General features: G+C 41.5%; 1 protein-coding gene across 1 annotated transcript; it reads right to left on the bottom strand.

Moving 5' to 3' along the window:
* Positions 1-755: 755 nt before the first annotated feature.
* Positions 756-16,158, bottom strand: LOC135586951 (mediator of RNA polymerase II transcription subunit 14-like). The gene is made up of 6 exons (XM_065111400.1): positions 15,464-16,158; positions 11,892-12,968; positions 2,962-3,059; positions 1,999-2,172; positions 1,750-1,892; positions 756-1,647 (listed from the first exon to the last, which is right to left on the bottom strand). The coding sequence occupies exons 1-4, from the start codon at positions 15,680-15,682 to the stop codon at positions 2,133-2,135; spliced, it is 1,434 nt and encodes a 477-aa protein (XP_064967472.1). The 5' UTR covers positions 15,683-16,158; the 3' UTR covers positions 756-1,647; positions 1,750-1,892; positions 1,999-2,132.
* Between the last annotated feature and the right edge of the window lie 4,869 nt (positions 16,159-21,027).

Here is a 21,027-nt window from a genome sequence, read left to right as displayed (position 1 = left end):
ATATTCAAACTCTCATGAATCAAATAGGAATATAAAATAAACATATGTCAGTTAGGTAAGAAATCATGTTCATGGTCTTTGGTCTTTCCTACCCTTAATATAATAAATGAGGAAAAATAAACAATGTGTATAGAACTAATTATTGAGACCAGAATTTTTAAATTTAATCATAGCATAATCGTGCAAAATAATAAGCTCTCTATATAAAAATGTATGAGCTCATTGTCACTTTTATGATGTCTATTTAAATAAAATGTGATAGCCATAAGCATTTATACATCATAGTATATAACATTGGATTGGATGGTTTCTACGATCATCGAAATAAGGTTGTGTAAAGCAATTCTAAGCAAGGTCATAAAACCCAATCCTGATGACATGAGAAGTAACAATCTCCAAATCAAGGCACTAACAGCAGCATCCAAAGTCCCTGGGTTAGGGCTCAGACGTCTAGATGATGTGAGATTAAACACCTCTGATCTGCTGCATGAAGGTATGCATAACCAATAGGGAAGGTGGAAGCATTAGCCAGTCTCTGATAGCCATCGATGAAACATCAAGGCCTGCTGATCCACCCAAGAGTTTATTAAATTTTCTTATCTACTAGCTTAAAGGTTTTGATACTGGATTTTGTGCAATTTGTTTAAGTTTAGTTTGGGCTTCATTTGGTTTAAAGTCATTTGTAATGGGGCTCTTTACTATTTCTGTCACTGTAGTATGAACAATACCCACCACCATATGTACACTGCAGCAGATGAGACCAATAAATAAATTTAAGCCTTTAGAGATACATTTAAATTGTTCTAGTTTAAACCTTGTTTAGAACACTTATGCTTCCTTTTCAGAAAAGCCCATCAGATAAGTTATTGATGACTTATTTAGAGCAGTTGTGGGTGCTTTTCAAATGTCAATGCCAGGTAAGTTACTGATGCTTTAATACATAACAGATGTAGTGTATCCTTTCATTAGCCAAGCCTATTGGAAAACAAGTTGAGGAACTTAGGTTGTGGCTGTTGAACCTATGTTTCCCTTCCCTTCTCCTGTTCACCTCTTTCTCAACTAATCTCTCTCATCACCATGTTTCAAATCCACCTTGGTCTTGCTTGCCTCATTCCAACAATTCCTGTGAGACAATTTGTCCCAGGCAGTTGAGTTCCCGTCTGCCGTCCATTTCCCCCATGCAACAGACTCATCTGCTGTGCCAGAATGTTTCTGTGCATCCATATCTTCACCAGGTACAGTATCACCTGCCAGATTCTCAGATTCAACAGTCTTTTGTTTCACTTGGATGGAATCCCAACTAGACCAAACATTATGTTTGGTTGCTGGGGATTCACAGTTGTCCACATGAGTTGATTCTTTATCTCCCCATCCCTCCCGGTTACCTGACTTGACCGAAACTGGATCCACTTCCCAGCTAGACTCGCCAGATTTTCCATTTACCAGGCCAATCCTTTTCTGAAAGTTGTACTCAACATCATCAAAAGTCATACATCCATCGAGGTCAGGTGATAGACAAATTCCATTTTCTTCTGCCATTTCATCAACATCTGCTAGATATCTGCCAGTTGCTTCTCCACTGGATGTCTCCCTTGATAACTCCAGAAAGTCATAGACTCCTTTTCCAATATCTTTGTTCATTGCCATCTGTCACAGCAGAAATAAGGTAAATTAACTCTCATTCATTATATGTACAAATATTTCAATAAAGTCATGGGTACATGGTATTGGGTGAATGGAAAATGGAACCTGTTTCTTATCCCAAAGAATCTGGAATGGTGTGCACCAGTCCCAATAGCCACATTTTTGCCCCATGAACAGGATGAAACCACACTGGCTAATGAATCAACCTGACGCTTCTCAGCAGCTCTTTCAAAGCATTTCATTGGTGTCTGCAAGAAGAATAGAAACATTCTAATGTTATTATCAGACAAAATTAAAAAGCACACTTGATGTAAATGAACAAAGAAGAGCTTAAATATTCAGACATGCACTTACAAATAAAGTGGCTTCAGTAAATGGTACTTCAACTTTGAAAGAACGAAAGAGCGCCTTATAACCACCAGTGTTGAAACCGATAAGTTTTCCAGTGCAAGTCATGCTGTTTGCAACAAGCAGAAGGTGTTCCTTCATCACACCTTTAGAAACCATTTTGATTGATTTTGACATTCGCTGTAATAGCAGCCGTCGCAAGTTAAGGCACATCAACAAATCAAAAATTACAAATCATAGGGAAGGGACAAAAATAATTGACAAATACACAAATGGAAGTGCAATCAGTAGAAATATGATAAAATAGTTCCCAAGGATGGATCAAGTCAAGTACAGACTCAAGCCAACGTAACTAGAACATGCATGTCCCACTCCATGCAACTAATAAATCTTTTATTGAAGTACATAATGATTGTTTTAAATCTTCATATATTAAATATTTTACTTGATAAAAACAAAATCAATCCTATGAGGATCTCTGATCCTAGATATCTGTAAACAATTTACTAAACATAGTTATCAAGAAGCATGCCGATGTGAAATTGTGCACTCAAGAAAGCACCTCAATTGTGGGATCTTCCTTTAAACTATGAAATTACCTACCTGCTTGTTACATACTGTGCTTTATATCAGGAACAATGCTAGATTTACAAGTGAGCTAAATGCAATACATAATATGTCAATCTTCTGTCCCAAGAAATTTACATACAACAATATTGATGCCAACACGTTGTCAGAAGAAATTTAGGATCAATTATGATGCTAAGAATTTAAGGGAGTCATTTACGATATTTGGTTATTCTAGAACATATCTACTTTTGTAGAAGGTTGAAACCATGAAAACCGAATTTCCTATAACATCACATGATTCTTGTTGTGGTTGACACTAAGAAGCTATGCTCTAAAACTAAACACCACAAAAAATAAAGCAACATTTCCTGATGTCACAAGTTAAAAAGATTAACTAACCGGATATTTATTCCAAGTGTAATAAATGACATCCCACAAGCTCGCACTTTTAGTACTTCATCCCCAAAATAATCCTCAATACTAGAGTTTTCATCCTTCTGCAAAATACTTAGAAAAGTTAAAAAGCTACTTCGAATATTCATGTTGTCATGAAAGAACAAGTATAGAACTATCAAGTCAAAAACAAGAAACTAAGAAAGAATGTTCAACATCATTTGACTCAACTTTTAAAAATGCTAGGGTTCATCAAATCAAACAAACATCACCTAGATACTTATTATGGAATCTCAATCTAGCATATTATATATTAGTTAAAAGACAACTACCAAGAAATTTATGACATAATACTTCCAATTCACTGACTAATTTCTCAGAGATTTCAGGTTAATTAGACTTTTGTGCTTATAAAGATAGCTTGGTAAAACTTGAATCATCATTTAAAGGCAAAAAGGACACCTACCAGACTTCTTCATAATAACCTGTATCTAATCAGAAACCTTAGCCAGTAGGCAGGATAATCATAATATCCCATTAGAGAAGCTTCAATAAGTGGCATATAACTTTTCATTTATCGGTTTGAACAAAAACTAAAAATCACTTCCGATCACTACATTAATTTTGCCTTTCAACACAAAAAGAAGATTATCACTGAATCCAATATAGAATAGTTTTTCTCTTTCTTTGTTTTATTCTTAATCAACTAGTTTAAAGGAGCAGATATAAACTGACAAGTGATTTTATGGTAAAGGCATTGAGTCAATCAACTAATGATTTTTTTCCACCAAAACCAATGAATATTTTCAACACCCTCCTCATGGGAATCCAAGGACTTGAAAGGAGTCCAAGTTGATGAAGCTAGTTGCTAACAGTATGCTACTCTGAACAAAAAGTTACATCCACGATAAAGTAGCTAGGCTTATACACAAGCAAATAAAGAATGATATTTATGATAGACGATCATTATAGCACTGAAAATCAAAATTAATGACCAAAAGATACCATCTAATCTGGATCATTCAGGATGCACATATTAAGATAAAAAAAAAGATGTCATTCATGCTAGATACATCAAAGAACTCACAGGCATCCAGTTCAAAATTGACAATATGAATAAAAAACCAACCTTTATGTTCATGGGACCAAGGATTGAAATTTCGTACCGAATCGAATTTCGAGATTTTCTCGGTATGATACTGTGTACCGAGCTGTCACGGCCTTAGCTGGAATTGCCTAAGGCGTGAGGCACCCTTGCGGCCAATGACGCGAACTTAGCTTGCGTTGCCTAAGTCGCGAGGCCCACTCGTGGCAAAGACGCGAACTTAGCTTGCGTTGCCTAAGTCGCGCTCCGCCCTTGCTATATTGCTCCGCAAAGGGTCAGCCAACTTGTAACCTCACGCAGGTCCCGAAGGACCTGTAAAAGAGAGAAAGTTGATTAGTTCGAAAGGGCGAGCGACGGACAAGTCCCGAAGTCTCGCGAAAAGGGGAAGCTTTATAAGCAAATCAGCGAGCACCTTGTGTGCACAAGAGAAAAGAGGGAGAAGGAGAAAACAAGGCTTTAGAAGGATGAACGAACAGCTGCAAGCCCACAAACAGCCGCTCACCTGGTCCCTGGCGCGAAAACAAGTCCCCGTAAAGGTCACGTGCGAACTTGTGAATGAGAGTTCAACGCCCGGTATATAACCGAAGCCCCATCCGGCCCTGTGCCACCCGAGGGGTTCAAAGGGGCTGAGATGGCTGACGTTTTGGTGAGCGAAGGCAGTTTGTTCGCTAGCCCCCGCGGCACGCGAAAACGGAGCTGTTTTAGGGTTGTTTTGCTCGGTTCGGTGAGCGATCGCTTTGTAACGCTGCAGCTTGTTCGAACTTACATTTTTACAAGCAAAATGCCTCAAAACCAAGAGAAAACAACATGTCAAGTAGTTGTACATGTGGGTGTGAGCGACGAATGGTTCGTTGAACGGAGTTGTTGCGAGTGCGCGACGACCGTTCGTGACAGTCTCCCCCACTTAAACTGTCGACGCCCTCGTCAACGCTTGATGGTAGTTGTTGATGACTTCTTCTTCATGTCGCAGGGCGTCTTCAGGCTCCCAACTGGCTTCAGTTCGGGGAAGCTTTCGCCATTTCACCAAGTACTCTGTTTGCTCAGCTCCGTTGGGTAGCTTTATCTTGCGGTCCGCCAGAATAGTTTCCACTCGCTTTTCGTAGAAGGCTGTGATGGGAGGTAGCCGAGTTGGAACACTTCGGGAAGCATCTTGCGGATCCGAGTGGTAGGCTTTTAGGTTGTTGGCGTGAAGAACGTTGTGAATTTTGAACCACGCCGACAGTTGCAACTTGTAAGACACGTTGCCTACCCTGCTGATAATTGGGAAGGGTCCTTCATACTTGCGCACCAATCCTTTGTGGACTCTGTTCCTAAAGAATTGGAGGGATGCTGGTTGGAGCTTTACCAACACCAAATCGCCAACTTTGAACTCTTGCGGTCGCCTTCCCAAGTCTGCCCACTTCTTCATTCTTTTTGTCGCCTTCTCCAAGTAAGCCCGTGCAATATCTGCATTTCGATGCCACTCCTTTGCAAAATGATAGGCTGATGGACTACTCCCAGTATACCCAATTGCCATGGTGTGCGGAGTCGACGGTTGTTGTCCGGTAATGATCTCGAAGGGGCTCTTGTTGGATGCAGAGCTCCGCTGCAAGTTGTAGGAGAATTGGGCAATGTCCAACAACTTCACCCAATCTCGTTGATTGGCACTCACGTAGTGCCAGAGATATTGCTCCAAGAGCGAGTTTATCCTTTCAGTCTGGCCATCCGTTTGGGGGTGGAGGCTTGTAGAGAAGTATAACTTTGACCTCAACAATTTGAACAGCTCGGTCCAGAATCGTCCCAGGAACCGAGCGTCTCGATCGCTAATGATGTTGTGTGGGACTCCCCAATACTTCACTACATCCTTCATCATCAGCTTAGCCGCCTCCTCTGCTGAACAGTGTAGGGGAGCAGCAATGAAGGTTGCATACTTCGAAAACCGATCGACCACCACGAGGATCGACCCGAGTCTCCCTACAAGTGGCAAGCTTGATATGAAATCCAAGGAAATGCTCTCCCACGGCCTTTCTGGTATGGGCAACGGCTACAAGAGTTCCACCGGCTTCCGCTGCTCCACCTTGTCTTGTTGGCAAGTAAGGCATGTCCGAACATACTCCTCCACATCAGTCCCCATCTTCGGCCAATAGAAGGCCCTCTCCACGAGAGCCAATGTTCTGTGAATGCCTGGGTGTCCAGCCCAAAGGGAATCGTGACACTCTTTTAAGAGCTCACGCCTTAAGTTGTCCACTCGAGGAACATAAACCCTATTCCCTTTTGTGTAAATGAGTCCCTCCTAGACCCAGAATCGCCGTGCTTTGCCTTCTTTGATGAGCTGCATCAGGATAACTGCTTGGGGATCACTATACAGCCCATCCCTGATTCGGGAAAGGAAGTTGGAGTGCAACTGACTTGCTTGGCCTCTGCCCTCCAGTTGTACGGCATTCACGCATTCCACTTTCCGACTCAGTGCATCGGCCATGACATTCGCCTTCCCGGGCTTGTACTCCATTGCCATATCAAATTTAGCCAGGAAGTCCTGCCACCGCGCCTGCTTTGGGGAGAGCTTCTTCTGAGTTTGGAAATAGCTCAGGGCGATGTTGTCTGTCCTCAGCACAAATCGCGACCCGAGGAGATAGTGTCGCCAAACTCGTAGACAGTGGATCACTGCTGTCATCTCCTTCTCATGCACTGGATACTGCCGCTCGGTCTCGTTGAGTTTGCGGCTCTCGTAGGCCACCGGATGACCTTCCTGCATGAGCACCCCCCCAATGGCGAAGTCCGAAGCATCTGTATGGACTTCAAAGGGCTCTCCATAATTTGACAATTTGAGTACCGATTCTTCTAGAACAGCAGCCTTCAGATCTTGGAATGCTATCTCACATTTGTCAAACCACCTCCAAGGCTGCTCCTTCTTCAGCAACTCCGTCAGTGGGGTTGCCCGCTTCGAATATCCCGCTATGAAGCGGCGATAGTAGTTGACGAAACCAAGGAAGGATCTCAACTCTGGCACCTTCTTTGGAGTTCGCCATTCCGCAACTGCTTGCACCTTCGACTTATCCATCCGAATGGAGCCACCACCGATTCGATGCCCCAAGAATAGGATCTCAGTTTGAGCAAAGTAGCATTTCTCCCTTTTCACGAATAAAATGTTCTCCCTGAGAACCTTGAAAATCGTCCGAAGGTGCTTGACGTGCTCCTCGAGCGTTTGACTGTAGACGATGATATCGTCCAGGTAGACGACCACAAACTTATCCAAATACTCCTTGAATAACTGGTTCATGAGAGTGCAGAATGTGGCCGGAGCGTTGGTTAAGCCGAAAGGCATCACCAAGAACTCAAACGCTCCATACCTGGTTACACAGGTAGTCTTCGCCTCGTCGCCTTCAGCAATGCGCACCTGCCAATATCCCGATCGAAGGTCGAGTTTTGAGAAATACTTAGCCTTGCCCAATTGGTCGAACAAGTCCGCAATGAGCGGGATGGGATACTTGTTCTTCACCGTCACTTTGTTGAGGGCTCGATAGTCGACACATAATCGGAGGCTCCCATCTTGTTTCTTCTGGAAGAGAACTGGAGCTCCGAAAGGTGCTTTAGAGCTGCGGATGAGACCACCGCTTAGCAATTCATCTAACTGCTTCCTGAGTTCTGCCAACTATGGCGGGGGCATGCGGTAGGGTGGTCTCGCCGGAGGCTTCACTCCTGGCTCCAGCTCGATACTATGATCCACGCCTCTGCGTGGTGGAAGAGTCTTTGGCAACTCGGGTGGCATAACGTCTTTGAACTCTTTCAGGACGTTCGCCACCACAGCAGGTTCTTGAATGGCCTCCTCGTTGAGTGGCTCTAGCTTCATAGCAGCCACGAATGTCAATTCGCCTTTTCGCACCCCTTTCTTCAATTGTAATGCCGAAATGTGTTGGGGCTCCTTGGTTCCTCTCCGAGAGACGGGAACCACGCAGGGGTCATCGCCTCCCATCATACATAGGGAGTTCAAGAACAGCATCGGCACCAGCTTCGCCGCGTGCATAAACTCCATTCCAAGAATCACTTGGAAGTCGTCCAGTGGTACGACCTTCATGTTGGTGTTTCCGCTCCATGTCCCGATTTTGATGGGAACTCCCTTTGCCAACCCGGAGATTCGCCTGGCCTCCGAGTTCCGCTTTCATTCGGCTTGGGCTCTTCTCCAAGATCAACCTAAGTTGCTGTGCTTCACGATCGGCTATGAAGTTGTGGGTAGCGCTCGTGTCCACCATTGCACGAGTCGTTTGGCCATTTAGTTTGATGTCCACATACATCAACTCACTATTTCCTGCTCTTTGTGCTTTTGTCTTCATGTTCTCCCCCACTTGACCCCGCATAGCGTTCAACAAACGCATTGCTCTTATTCGCGGGCCTTGCAACTCCTCGTCGTCGCTACTGGATTCAGAACTGCTCGAACTAAGAGCAACAGCTTTGCCCTTGTCCGATCGGGGGGGGTGGATGGAAGCCGTCAAAGCATTGAGTGCCTGTTTTTGTGGGCACTCCCTCACCATGTGCAGTCCTCCGCACAAGAAGCACCCTCCAAGCTTTGAGGCCTTGCCTTTCGGGTTCGGTCCATTGTGGGAGCTCTTCTTCTTTTGTTCGCCCCCTAGCTCCTTCCTTCGAGAATGTTTTGGAGGACGATTGCCTGAAGATTGTTTCCTTCTTGCTGGGTCTTCAGAGGAAACAAAGTCGGTGAGCCTTTCTGCAGCAGCAATTGCACCGACCACGTCGGTAACATTCCTTCGATTTAGCTCCTGCTGAGCCCATGGTTTCAAACCATCGAGGAAACTGAACAACTTGTCCTTCTCGGACATGTCCTGTATGTCCAGCATCAGTGCAGAAAATTGTTTCACATAGTCTCGGATGGTGAAACTTTGGCGGAGTTGTCTCAACTTCCTTCTTGCGACGAATTCTGTGTTCTCCGGTAGGAACTGGGTTCTCAACTCCCGCTTCAAGTCCTCCCAAGTGTCGACTCGACACTGACCTTGTTGGATCTCCTCCTAACGGGTTCGCCACCAAAGTTTCGCATCTTCGTTCAGATACATTGTTGCTATCGAAACTTTGGTATCTTCAGAATCGGGCCTCGTGGCTCGGAAGTATTGTTCCATGTCAAACAGAAAGTTCTCGAGCTCTTTGGCATCTCTGGCTCCTCCATATCCATGGGGCTCTGGTGCCCTAAATTTTGTGACGGTGCAACGCGGGTGTTGCTTCCTCCCGCATTTAATATTCTTGTGAGCATGGCCACCTTTGCAGTGAGTTCTGCCACAACATCCTGTAAGTGTTGCACGGAGTCTTTGGTGTCATTAGACAGTCGGTCGACTAGGGCCTCGACCTTATCGATCCTGGACTCCGCTTCTTCCTACGAGCTCTCTACCCCAACAAGCCTTTGTTGGCCATGGTAGAGTTCCTCCATGCTCGCTTCAAGAACATCCAAGCGGGTTTCCGCCGTTGCGAGTCTCTCCTTGTGACTCTTTTTCCCAGTTAGCGCTCCCGATTGCGCTTCCTCCGCTCGCGGAGAGTAGCCAACTTTTCGCTCGTCATTTTCGCTGTCGCGCTCCTCTTGAGCGGCTCCAACAGCATGAGAGCGAGTGTGCACATGCAGCCCACCTTCGGTTGCTTGGGGCAAGGGTCCGGCTTGCCCCGTCTTGCTTGATTCGCCACGATGCTTTGCCATGGCGAAGTTGCAAAGTTCGTTCGCTGCTCGCTCGAAGTGCTTGCCCGCTCTGATACCACAATGTCACGGCCTTAGCTGGAATTGCCTAAGGCGTGAGGCACCCTTGCGGCCAATGACGCGAACTTAGCTTATGTTGCCTAAGTCGCGAGGCCCACTCGTGGCAAAGACGCGAACTTAGCTTACGTTGCCTAAGTCGTGCTCCGCCCTTGCTATATTGCTCCGCAAAGGGTCAGCCAACTTGTAACCTCACGCAGGTCCCGAAGGACCTGTAAAAGAGAGAAAGTTGATTAGTTAAAAAGGGCGAGCGACGGACAAGTCTCGAAGTCTCGCGAAAAGGGGAAGCTTTACAAGCAAATCAGCGAGCACCTTGTGTGCACAAGAGAAAAGAGGGAGAAGGAGAAAACAAGGCTTTAGAGGGATGAACGAACAGCTGCAAGCTCACAAACAGCCGCTCACCTGGTCCCAGGCGCGAAAACAAGTCCCCGTAAAGGTCACGTGCGAACTTGTGAATGAGAGTTCAACGCCCGGTATATAACCAAAGCCCCATCCAGCCCTGTGCCACCCGGGGGGTTCAAAGGGGCTGAGATGGCTGACGTTTTGGTGAGCGGAGGCAGTTTGTTCGCTAGCCCCCGCGGCACGCGAAAACGGAACTGTTTTGGGGTTGTTTTGCTCGGTTCGGTGAGCGGTCGCTTTGTAACGTTGCAGCTTATTCGAACTTACATTTTTACAAGCAAAATGCCTCAAAACCAAGAGAAAACAACATGTCAAGCAGCTGTACATGTGGGTGTGAGCGACGAACGGTTCGTTGAACGGAGTTGTTGCGGGTGCGCGACGACCGTTCATGACAGAGCGACATATTTCGGTATATCATTCGGTATATATATATATATATAAGAGATAAACCGCTCAGTATATCTCTCTTCTCCCCACACGGGGCCACATCGCCTCTCGAGCGACATTACAGAAAAAAAAAAATTATGATGTCGCTCGAAGAAAAAAAATCTGCCTTCTCCCCACGCGGCGACGTCGCCTTTATATATATATATATATATATATATATATATATATATATATATATATATATATATATATATATATATATATATATATAATTTCGTTGAGGCGTTGTCTCTCTTCGCCCCACGACGCCGATGACTCTTCCCCCCGTGCGCGGATGAGAAGTCACCGACAAACGAGGAGGAGAGCAGCGCCGATCTGCAGGTTCTTTTTTTTTCTCATTTCTTTCTTCCTCTTCTCCCTCTTCTTTCACTTTCTCCCTCGGTCACCGTCGACAATAACGACCTCAATCAGCGATACCGTTCGGTAGCGGGCGGTCTGTGTACTGGTCTGCTGATGGACTGATATGTACTGCCCTTACCAGGTGGTATCATTCGGTATTGCAAACCTTGCATGGGACAACAAAGAGCATGAGATTACTGTATTAAATTAATTCAATAGCGTTAGACATAGTTAGGCCTCTTCACAGAACAGGACAGTTTGAATTAACATCTTTCCACCTCGCGCCACCAAAATGCCTTAGATAAGCATGATCAACTCAAGTCTACATTAGCACTGATCTAATGTTGAAAACCCCTGGAACACCACCAAGGAGGCTTTTCTAATATTTTTCCCAAGCAAATACATGATGACCAGATCTAGCCACAGCCTGCAGCTCAAAAGTCTACCCACATGAACATTCCCCGCTTCAACTTAACTTCCTTACCCTTAGAATCCATTTTCTCCTATGGATCCATTCTACAATATTCTGTAAGCCAAAGAACATTTCCTTGCATCATGATTTGTGACGCTATGGGAGTATTTTCAAATATTAATTGCATTTCTTTATGGAATTAGAGTTTGTATGAATATTAATGAAATACAAATAGATCAGCTAATTGTTTTGGGTCAATCATGTGGGGACTTTGTAATTGAATTTGAATACAGATGAACAAAATGGAAGAAGTATAACCAAGAAAATCTAGCCAATATGAATGAAACCATGTAATCAACAGTGATATAGGCCAGCACCTTAAAAATATTTTTACTAGAACCATTTAAACATTTATTGATCCTAAAGACCCCAATCATGAAATCTACACATGTATCTTAGAAACAGATAACTCATATGACAAATGAAGAATAAATTTATTCATTACTAACCTTTCTTAGATCTGCTACCATACTTCCATCATTCTTCAGTACAACATCACATGTACCTCGACAAATGTTAACACTTTTACTCAACTCCCTCTGGATTTCAAACAGACGGGTGTGTATATTGCATGCAATAGCTTTTAGCAGGAGTTTCTCAAGATCAATGCAACTTTGATCGAGTGAAAAAATAGCTTCCTTGCCAGTAAGTGGGTCTAATACAAAGGAATTATGTAGACACTTAATCTGTGTATCTTTCCCTGGTTCAAGTTTGAGAAATGGACGTGAACTAAAATCAGATCCCCCGGCATTTTTGTCAGCATCTAACCAATAAATGATTTTCAAACCAGGAGTTTTTAGGCCAGTTGAATCGAGTTCACCGTCTTGGGCCAGTTGCAAAGCACTAGTATTTGCTCCTTGTGCTGCAGTGCCATCAGAGATAAGCTCAAAGCGTATTGCATCCTTCCACCTACATTGACGTAGTACCTGAACTTGCCTTAGTACAGTGTCCATAACAAGGGCAACACACAGTTCATGGAGAACTGTGTATAAAATTAAAAAAGGATTTTCGGTTGCAGCCATTCGGCGCTCGAGATCATCCCCAAGAGCATATCTTCGTGTCTCTTCAAGTTTAATAGTTCCACTCTTCTCCCCAACAAGCAACTCTATGTGAAGTATCCTCCACAATGACAGATGACCACGGTAACCCAAGGTAAGGAAAACCTTAAACTCCCCATCCACACGAAGAACAGCAATACCATCAGAAATAGTTACCTCACTAATTTCTTTAGGAAGTACAACCTCCAACAGTTTGGATCGGAGGATTGTATCCAACTTCTTTAAAGTGGGCTTTTGTTCATCCTCAGGCAGTGTACTCTGAATAACCAAATCTTCTATACATTTTGGCAGCCGTTTATATCCTCCTGAGAGGAGTATTTCAATAGCAGATGGAACATCAAATATAGGAGCACGTGCATGCTGCAGTCCTTCATGCATGTAAAATAATGAATCTGCTGTTTGGGTAAAACAAGTATCATGGCTGGAAAGTGTTGCTGCAAGTTGTTGGCAATACTGAATCAATGGTACCTGCACAAGTCAAAATGTAAGTTATGTATCACAAGAATGGGCCACCAATAGGCTGCTTAAGAGCTTAAATTCCAGAATTCCAAAGAGACAAAAATAGTCTAATTTTTGTAAAACTTTGAAACTCGAATATCAATGCAAATTATCTATTTAAACAACAAAACTTATTCATCATATTTCCCTCCAAACCAAAGTAAATAACTGAGCAAGTTATGTTTAGTGTTTAGTATGTACTCATAGTCAGGCAACTAAATTTGACAAAAAGTGTTTCTAAAGAACATGTAGCAAAAAAGCCTCCAATAAAAGTTCATTTGTGTGTGCAATGGAAGGATGTTGTCTGTAGCAGCAGAGCATGTCACAACCTTTGTAGCACACGAAGCCTTTGCAATGAAAAAGAACCTAAGCCAACCTCCACATGTGAAGAGTTGCTTGAGTGTGACTCAGCCTAGCATGCATGGGAACCTTTATGGAAAGCAACACGTCAACACATGCCAACTAGTGCATCAATCGTAGGCTCCATTTGAGCAAATCAGACAATGTAAAAGACAACCTCAGAATCAACCACTAAAAGTTGTAAACATGTGCATGATAAAGTTTTCAACACTAGACTAGATAACTATATCTTAATTGTCCTCCAAAACTTCTACCAAGAGAACAGCCATTATACTTTTACCCTTCACCTAAATTCTTAAAGATTTCCTGGAAGATAATCTTCAAGGTTAAGATATATCTGAATTAGGCTATGTTACACAGTCAAATTGGGAGATTGCAAAAAGATGAGATCGACAAATACATTAGAATCTTTTATGTAAATTCTTTCCCAGCCCTCCATCTCCATGTTATTAAAAAATTTAAGTTCTCTCCATGAAGGAGCCCAATTTGAGTATATCAACAATCATGTGCATAAGTTGACATTTCAGTAATATGAGAATGGAAACTAGGACACAGACCAAACTATAATTAGGAACACTATCTTGTATCAGACAAAACAAATGGCATTCATAAAGCTCATGAGTTGTAATGACTGTTACAGAACAATCATTTTGCTAATTCAAGACTCTTTATGCTTTCACTTGAATGTTTGTCCAGGCTTAAGATTATAGTTCTCTGGCAAGGTGTTATAAATGCCATACGTGAACTTCGCCTAAACCATGCCAGTTCAAGATCAAATCAGTCATCTAATGTGATACACAACGTGAGCCAACAATTTAATTATATAAATAAGGCATCTCAAAAGTTTACAAGACTACTTTGACATTGATCATCAAACAAATGAATAAATGCACAGACCACCATCTTCAAGTCAGATTCTGAGCTTAATTTAAAGAAAATGCTGGATGTAAAACAAGTGACAAAGTGAATAAAAAAGACTCCAAAAAATCAAGAAGCATAATGTCACAAAGGATTTTATAATAAGGTTACCAGTGAAGACTCCAAAAAAAATCATTCAAACATAAAAAGTGTGCAACCTTTCTGGAAAGTTGTACATTTAGATAATGACAATTAAAAGCACAACATGCTTTGTCATTCAACATTTACAAATTGAATGCAGTGGCTTACTTCTTTTTCTGACATAAATACCTTGAGAATCAATTTGATTCCACCTCGAATTAGGTACATGTTTATCAAGCTAGTTCAGAAATTACATTGGGTTCATCATGCGGTGAGGGTGTTCACCTTTGGTCAATAAAGTTTTACCTCTAATAAACCCAAACTGCCCAACTTACATCCTTAATCTGTGCTTTATGGAATATTTCTCCTAACATGTCTAGACAACAAAGATTTAATATGTTGTGAATCATGATAAACATTTTCTGCACCATATAAAAATGACTCACTTGGTTCCTAAAGTTGTAGAGCATCTTACTAAATTAGGATACAATCAGTCTCAAATAAAAAATGTCAAAGATTGAGAATAGTATATAGAACACCAATGAGAAAATTCTCAAAATAATGGTTCCAATAAATTTCTCTAATTTTACAATTCACCTTCAAGGATTTAGCTACATCTTAAATTGCATCAAAACATAATCTGCTATTTTTTAACTATTAATACATACAAATAGACTAAAGATTTAATGATGTTTTAGCATTTGGGGTTAGTAGAAAAAAATTGTTAGAGCACAAAGCGTGTTGTACTGCATCACAAACTAATAAATTTCATATTGTCGCTCAAATGCATTAAAAGGGAGGGGGGAAAAACACTCCAGAAAACTGAAATAAGCTGCACTTATTGTAACCTAAAGCATATCCAAAACGCCAAATTCACCAAGACTGACTACCAGTTTGGAACTAGGTTTCCAGGATCATCCCCAGATAAACTACTAATCCAGACACTAGACTAAATCCGTACCATGGATTAAGAAATGAAGCGGCTTTCCATCTACCGGAGCCTAGAGGCACTCAAGAAGGAACACATTCAGAAACCCTAGGCAAAAAACCAGTTCACAGCGAGCAATAAAGAAGCCAAAAAAAAAAAAGACGAGGACGAGAATCACCTGTCGGCACCACTTGGCGAGCACATGGAGGTGGAGCATCCGCTGCCGAGTCTTGGCGATGAACTTGAGGAGGTCTATCTTCTTCTCGGAGTCGGATCGCTGGTCCTCCGGCGCCCGGGACCGCTCCACCAGCTCTTTGAGGGCGAGGTAGGAATCCTCCGCGGCTCGTCGCACAAGGGCGGAGAACTCCACCGTCTGCTGCCCCAGTTCCGCCGCCATCGCCCTCCGCTCCGGCGCCCAAAGTGTGGGGCGGAGGGGGGGCGCGCTAGGGTTTCGACGGCCGGGCTCGAATCCGGGCGCCGCGGGTGCAAAGCGAAGGAAGGCGAGATCGAATTCGCAGCTCCAATTGATGTTTTCTGGCGTTCGAGGGCGGAGGAAGCGACCAAATACAGTGTGCAAAGACCGGAGAGAGAGAGAGAGAGGATCCGCGACCCGCACGGAGAGAAAGGCAGGCTATTTGGAGCGTGCGGGTTTGGGCTTACGACAAACAGGAATGGGGGAAAGGGTTGGTTGGTCCACATGTGATCTATGTGGCCGCAACTTCATCATAAAAATATTTTTCTTACATCTGATTTAATACTCGCAAATCATACCTGCTATGCAATTGGAGGAAAACAGTGGGTCCGTAAGAAGCTCAGTATAATCTCAAACGATAACGAGGGCAGACTTCTTGTCTCAAATTAACCGGTGGGGAAATCATTTCTTTTGTTTTGCCCCCAGATAAATATTTCTTGTCTACTACACGTCGCACTATGTGACTCACCCTCGCACCCCATCTCTCTCATGGGCTCCACGTGTCATCTCCAGTTTCGTTCGGCCAAGCGGGGCTCCGAAAGAGCTGGGTGCGTGAAATATTTGGACTCTGCCTGGTTGACAAGACTGAATCAATCCTGAAACCGGGATAGTTGATTTGTTGACACGTGTACGTGGATCTCACCATCGGGCATGAGGTGGTATCTTGTGGAGTACGTTTCACCCTTAAACATTTGAGGCGTAATTTATCGATTTGGAAATGAATATAAAAATACCCATTTTCAATATAAATTATCTAAAATAAAAGAAAAGAATGTGTCGTATTGTCACGGACTTAGCTGGTTTTGCTTAAATCGTGTGGCACCCTTGCGTATTCATTCGCAAAGGTCAGCCTCCTATAGTCCCTTAGGACTCATAAAAGAGAAACCGGGTTAGGGAAAATGTCTCACTCGGGATCCACAAGCAAAAATTTCCGAAAACACTTCATAGACAATGCAAATTACAAATAGACTTTACAAGCTCTGAACAGTTACACAACAAAGGGGTAAAATGGTCCATTATAGATCGAAAATCTCTCACACGTGTCCACACGACACAACATATATTTACAAGCCTAAAGAGGCTACCAAACCCAACTAAAATGGGACTATCAAGCCTTTGGTCGTCCCTCTATGCTATTCAAAGCATAAACAAATAGAAAGACACGGACATACACAAGTATTACATCAAACATCCTGTTTAGAACTTTGTTTGTGACATTCTCCCCCACTTATGCTTTCGACGTCCTCGTCGAAGCCTTTGCCGACACTGTAACTCCTCGCCTTTGATGAGTCTTCAATCTTCTGCTCCAGCTGCAATGCGCCTCTTGGTTCCCATCTACTCTCTGCTGTTGTTCTTTTTTTTTAGTAGTCGAACCTTTGATCCGCCATGCTGCTTCAACTCGCCAATGACTCTAACTATAGTGTGGGGTTGGCTGAGTTGTGTTGATCTCTGTTGGTTCCTACTGATCCTCCAGATAAAGGAAAATATCATCCTTACAATGCGCCAGTCTTTCAAATGCCTCATGCTACTTGAACTGGGTGGATGCTTGTTAGAGCTTTAATGAGCATCGCCCCGCAAACTTCTAAAGTTTTGGATCCTTCCTCCATGATATTTGCCCATTGACTCTTCCTTCACTTAGTTGTCACCTCCAAGTAGGTTCGCATCACTTCCGCTTTCGATTGGCATTTCGTTGGGAAATTAAGCAGACAATCTACTCTCAGTAGGAAAGAATGAAATTATAGAGAAAGTGAGAGCACTAATAGAGATAAATAAAAAAGGATAAAAAAAAACAAAGCCTAGGCTTTTCGTATAAATTTGTCCAAAATTCTGTCTTACGAGACTACTCTTTCTTACATGTCTACATGTAAAAAAGTTCAACTTTCAATGCATTTGTCGATATCCGTGATGAGTATTCACGAAAATTTTGAAGAGTGTATCTATAATTCGAGGGAAAAAAGAATATAAGTCAAATCATGTCTTCTTTAATAGCCTTAGAGAAAAGAATGATAGATGAAGAAGAAGAAGACAATGAACTAATGAAGACTTTGTATATGTTATATGTCATCGTTAAAAATATATCTACTTGAAATATTCGCTCGCTAATTTAAGAACGTCTAACATAATTACATGATAAATTTATACAACACAATAACACTTGCATATATATATATATATATATATATATATATATATATATATATATATATATATATATATATATATATATATATATATATATATATATATATATATATATATATATATATATATATATATATATATATATATATATATATATCCATGCATGCATTCGGACGAGATGAAGTGTCCAATTATTACGGAACCGAGTCCACTCCTGCAGAGTCAATCGCAAACGATCATCAATTGTCCATGTCCACATTCCGATCGTGCGGACACTATGAGTGATCTGACACATGAACTGTTTCTGATAACCATCTTCGTTTGACTAACCAAAACATCATTCCCATTACTTAATACTTCCACCCCACTTGATTTGCGTAGCATGTAGAGTCGGAATCACAAAACACGTCAACAAAATATTAACTCAACGGAATCATTACTTTATCGAACCCGACCATAAAGCACAAAAGACCGAGTCAACAAATCGTTATTTCGTTTCCCTAATTCAACATATATATATATATATATATATATATATATATATATATATATATATATATATATATATATATATCAACCATACGATAAAGTTCGAATGATGTTACATATATCTCAAAGCGTTTCAACAGAAACAAAGATAGCTTAGCATGTCGTTGACGTTCGCCGCGACGTGGCTGACTTGCTGTTGGACCCGTGTCATCCTGTAGTAGTACTGAGCTGATGTCATGTTTGATGACGGTGAGGTACTAACTTAGTCTTGTACGAAAGATGAAAGCTGTGACAGTCAGGCGATACGATGCTTTGGAACCTCTTGACAAATATAAAATTTTAAAAATGATTGTCACTTGTAGTGAAATTAAGATAGAAATAGGTTAACCGTTGCTAGTCATCCGATCAATTATTATAAATCTAAGATAGGTACATCTCGATTATCGTGTGAACTTTTTTTGGTTTACATCTATTCGCCTGTGGTGTGGTGAATGGCAAATCCAAGGAATTTGTCTTGAATGGGTTGAGATACATATCGAATTTTTTCAAGACGTAAAACTTCTCGATTAGGTCATCAAGTATGTGCCAGTCATTCTATTTTTTATTATCATATCGTCTACATATACCTCGACATTCCTCCCAATCTAATACTTAAATATTTTTTAACCTGAAAGGTATGACTTTGTAACAATATACGCCTCGATCGATAACGAATGAAGTATGTTTCTAATCCAAAAATGTCATTATGATCTAGCTATAGCCTGAAAATGCATCTATAAGGGTAAGAAATCATTTTTGATAAGTCAATATTTTATCGATATTGGTGTGAGGAATTATTCACTTTCGGTGAGCCCGTATGATTTTGCCTCTTTGGGGTGAACTCCAAAAGGCACCTCTAAAGGTAAGAGTTGTTGGGTCCAGCCCATATGTGGGCTTAGACAATTGGGCCTATTGAGCCCAAATCATTAATAAAAAGGAAATTAAAAGGTGAAATAGGGCAGCGTTTGTGCAGCGTGAGGGCAGCGATCGGCGACGCAGAAAGAGAGAGAAGGAGAGAGAAAGATTAGGATCTTGAGTTTTCTGCTTGACGATCAATGGCCAAACATTATCAATTTTAACCCAAATTTTATGTGGAGAATCCTTGCAACAAACTCTACAATTCTAATAGCGTTGATCTATAGTTTTCCTCTCTAAGGTACTTTCCTGCTATACCTACTTTGTGAGACCTAGAATTCTCTTTTGAGAAGATCCATCCGTGATGATGATATGTTATTCTTGATGTTGTTGTGATCCTCTAGTTATTCTAGAGAAGATTTACTGTAAACCTGTTATCATTACTATTGATAGTGGAAGTTTGAGGTGGACTACGGTCCCGTGGTTTTTTCCACATTATAAGATTTGGTTTCACTGTATAATTGATTTATTGCTCTACTATTTATGTTGTTCTGGTTGATATTTTGATGAGGAACCCATTTTAATACACAAAGAGGGAAAATAATTATTCTGCTTTAACAAGTTTTTTCCCCACAAGTGTTATCTGAGTAATAGGTTATTTAGTGCTAGTTTGTCTTGTGTGATTGAAATGGAGCAGTCATATGGTATGATTAAATTGAACTCATCAAATTATTCTACTTGTAGACGTACGATGGAAGATTTGCTCTATTGTAAATATTTGTATAAGTCTATCAAGGTTAAAGATAAACCTTCTATTATGGACGATGAAAAATGGGAAGTTCAACATAGAAAAACTATTGCTTATATTAGAAGATGGATGAATATAAACTTGCATAAGCATATTTCTAATGAAACCAAAGATGATGTTGTTTGGCACATAAGCCTGTTTTAGAGTCTTGCAAACAAGTTGGTTGCTATGAAAATGAATATAGATAATGAGATGCAAGAATTATTACTTCTCATCTCTTTACCAAAAAGTTGGGAAACATATGTGGTGACAATTTGTAACTTTACGCTAGAGGGAACTCTAACTATAAATATGGTTAAAGACAGTTTGCTAAATGAAGATGCCAGAATGTCACGGACAAACTTCTTAACATGATGTTTGATGTAATGCTTATGTATGTCCGTGTCTTTTATTATTTTCATGCTTTGATAATAAGACAAAAAATGTATCTTCTTGGGATATGGTCATTAAGTGTTTAGGTACGGATTATGGGATCCAGTGAATAAGAAGATTATTAGAAACAGAGATATTGTATTTCTTGAAGACCAATTATTTGATGACGGTGATAATATTGAGAAGCCAGAAACCTCAGTTTATATTCTTTAGAGTTTTGGTTCAGTTCCTTCACCTGTAGTTAATGATGATCATGGGGGATATGAACAAAAAGATTGTGATAAGAATGCCAGTGATGATACTTCTACAATTGATTATGCTGAACCAACTGAACAAGCACCTCCACCACCAGTTGAGATTCCATTGAGAAGATCCACTAGAGAGCGACCACCATCTACCAGATATCCTCCACATGAGTATGTTATACTTACTGACGGGAGAGAGCCAAAAACTTATCAGGAAGCTATTATACATGAGCATAAGAATGAGTGAGTTAAAGTCATGCAAGAAGAGATGAGATCCTTGCTTGAGAACCACACAAATATGTTTGTTGAATTGGTGTTGT

This window comes from Musa acuminata, chromosome BXJ2-6 (genome assembly GCF_036884655.1).
Source record: "Musa acuminata AAA Group cultivar baxijiao chromosome BXJ2-6, Cavendish_Baxijiao_AAA, whole genome shotgun sequence".
In the NCBI taxonomy this organism is placed as follows: domain Eukaryota; kingdom Viridiplantae; phylum Streptophyta; class Magnoliopsida; order Zingiberales; family Musaceae; genus Musa; species Musa acuminata.
The sequence above is the reverse complement of the archived record's forward strand: the minus strand, read 5'-3'. Positions and strand labels throughout refer to the sequence as shown.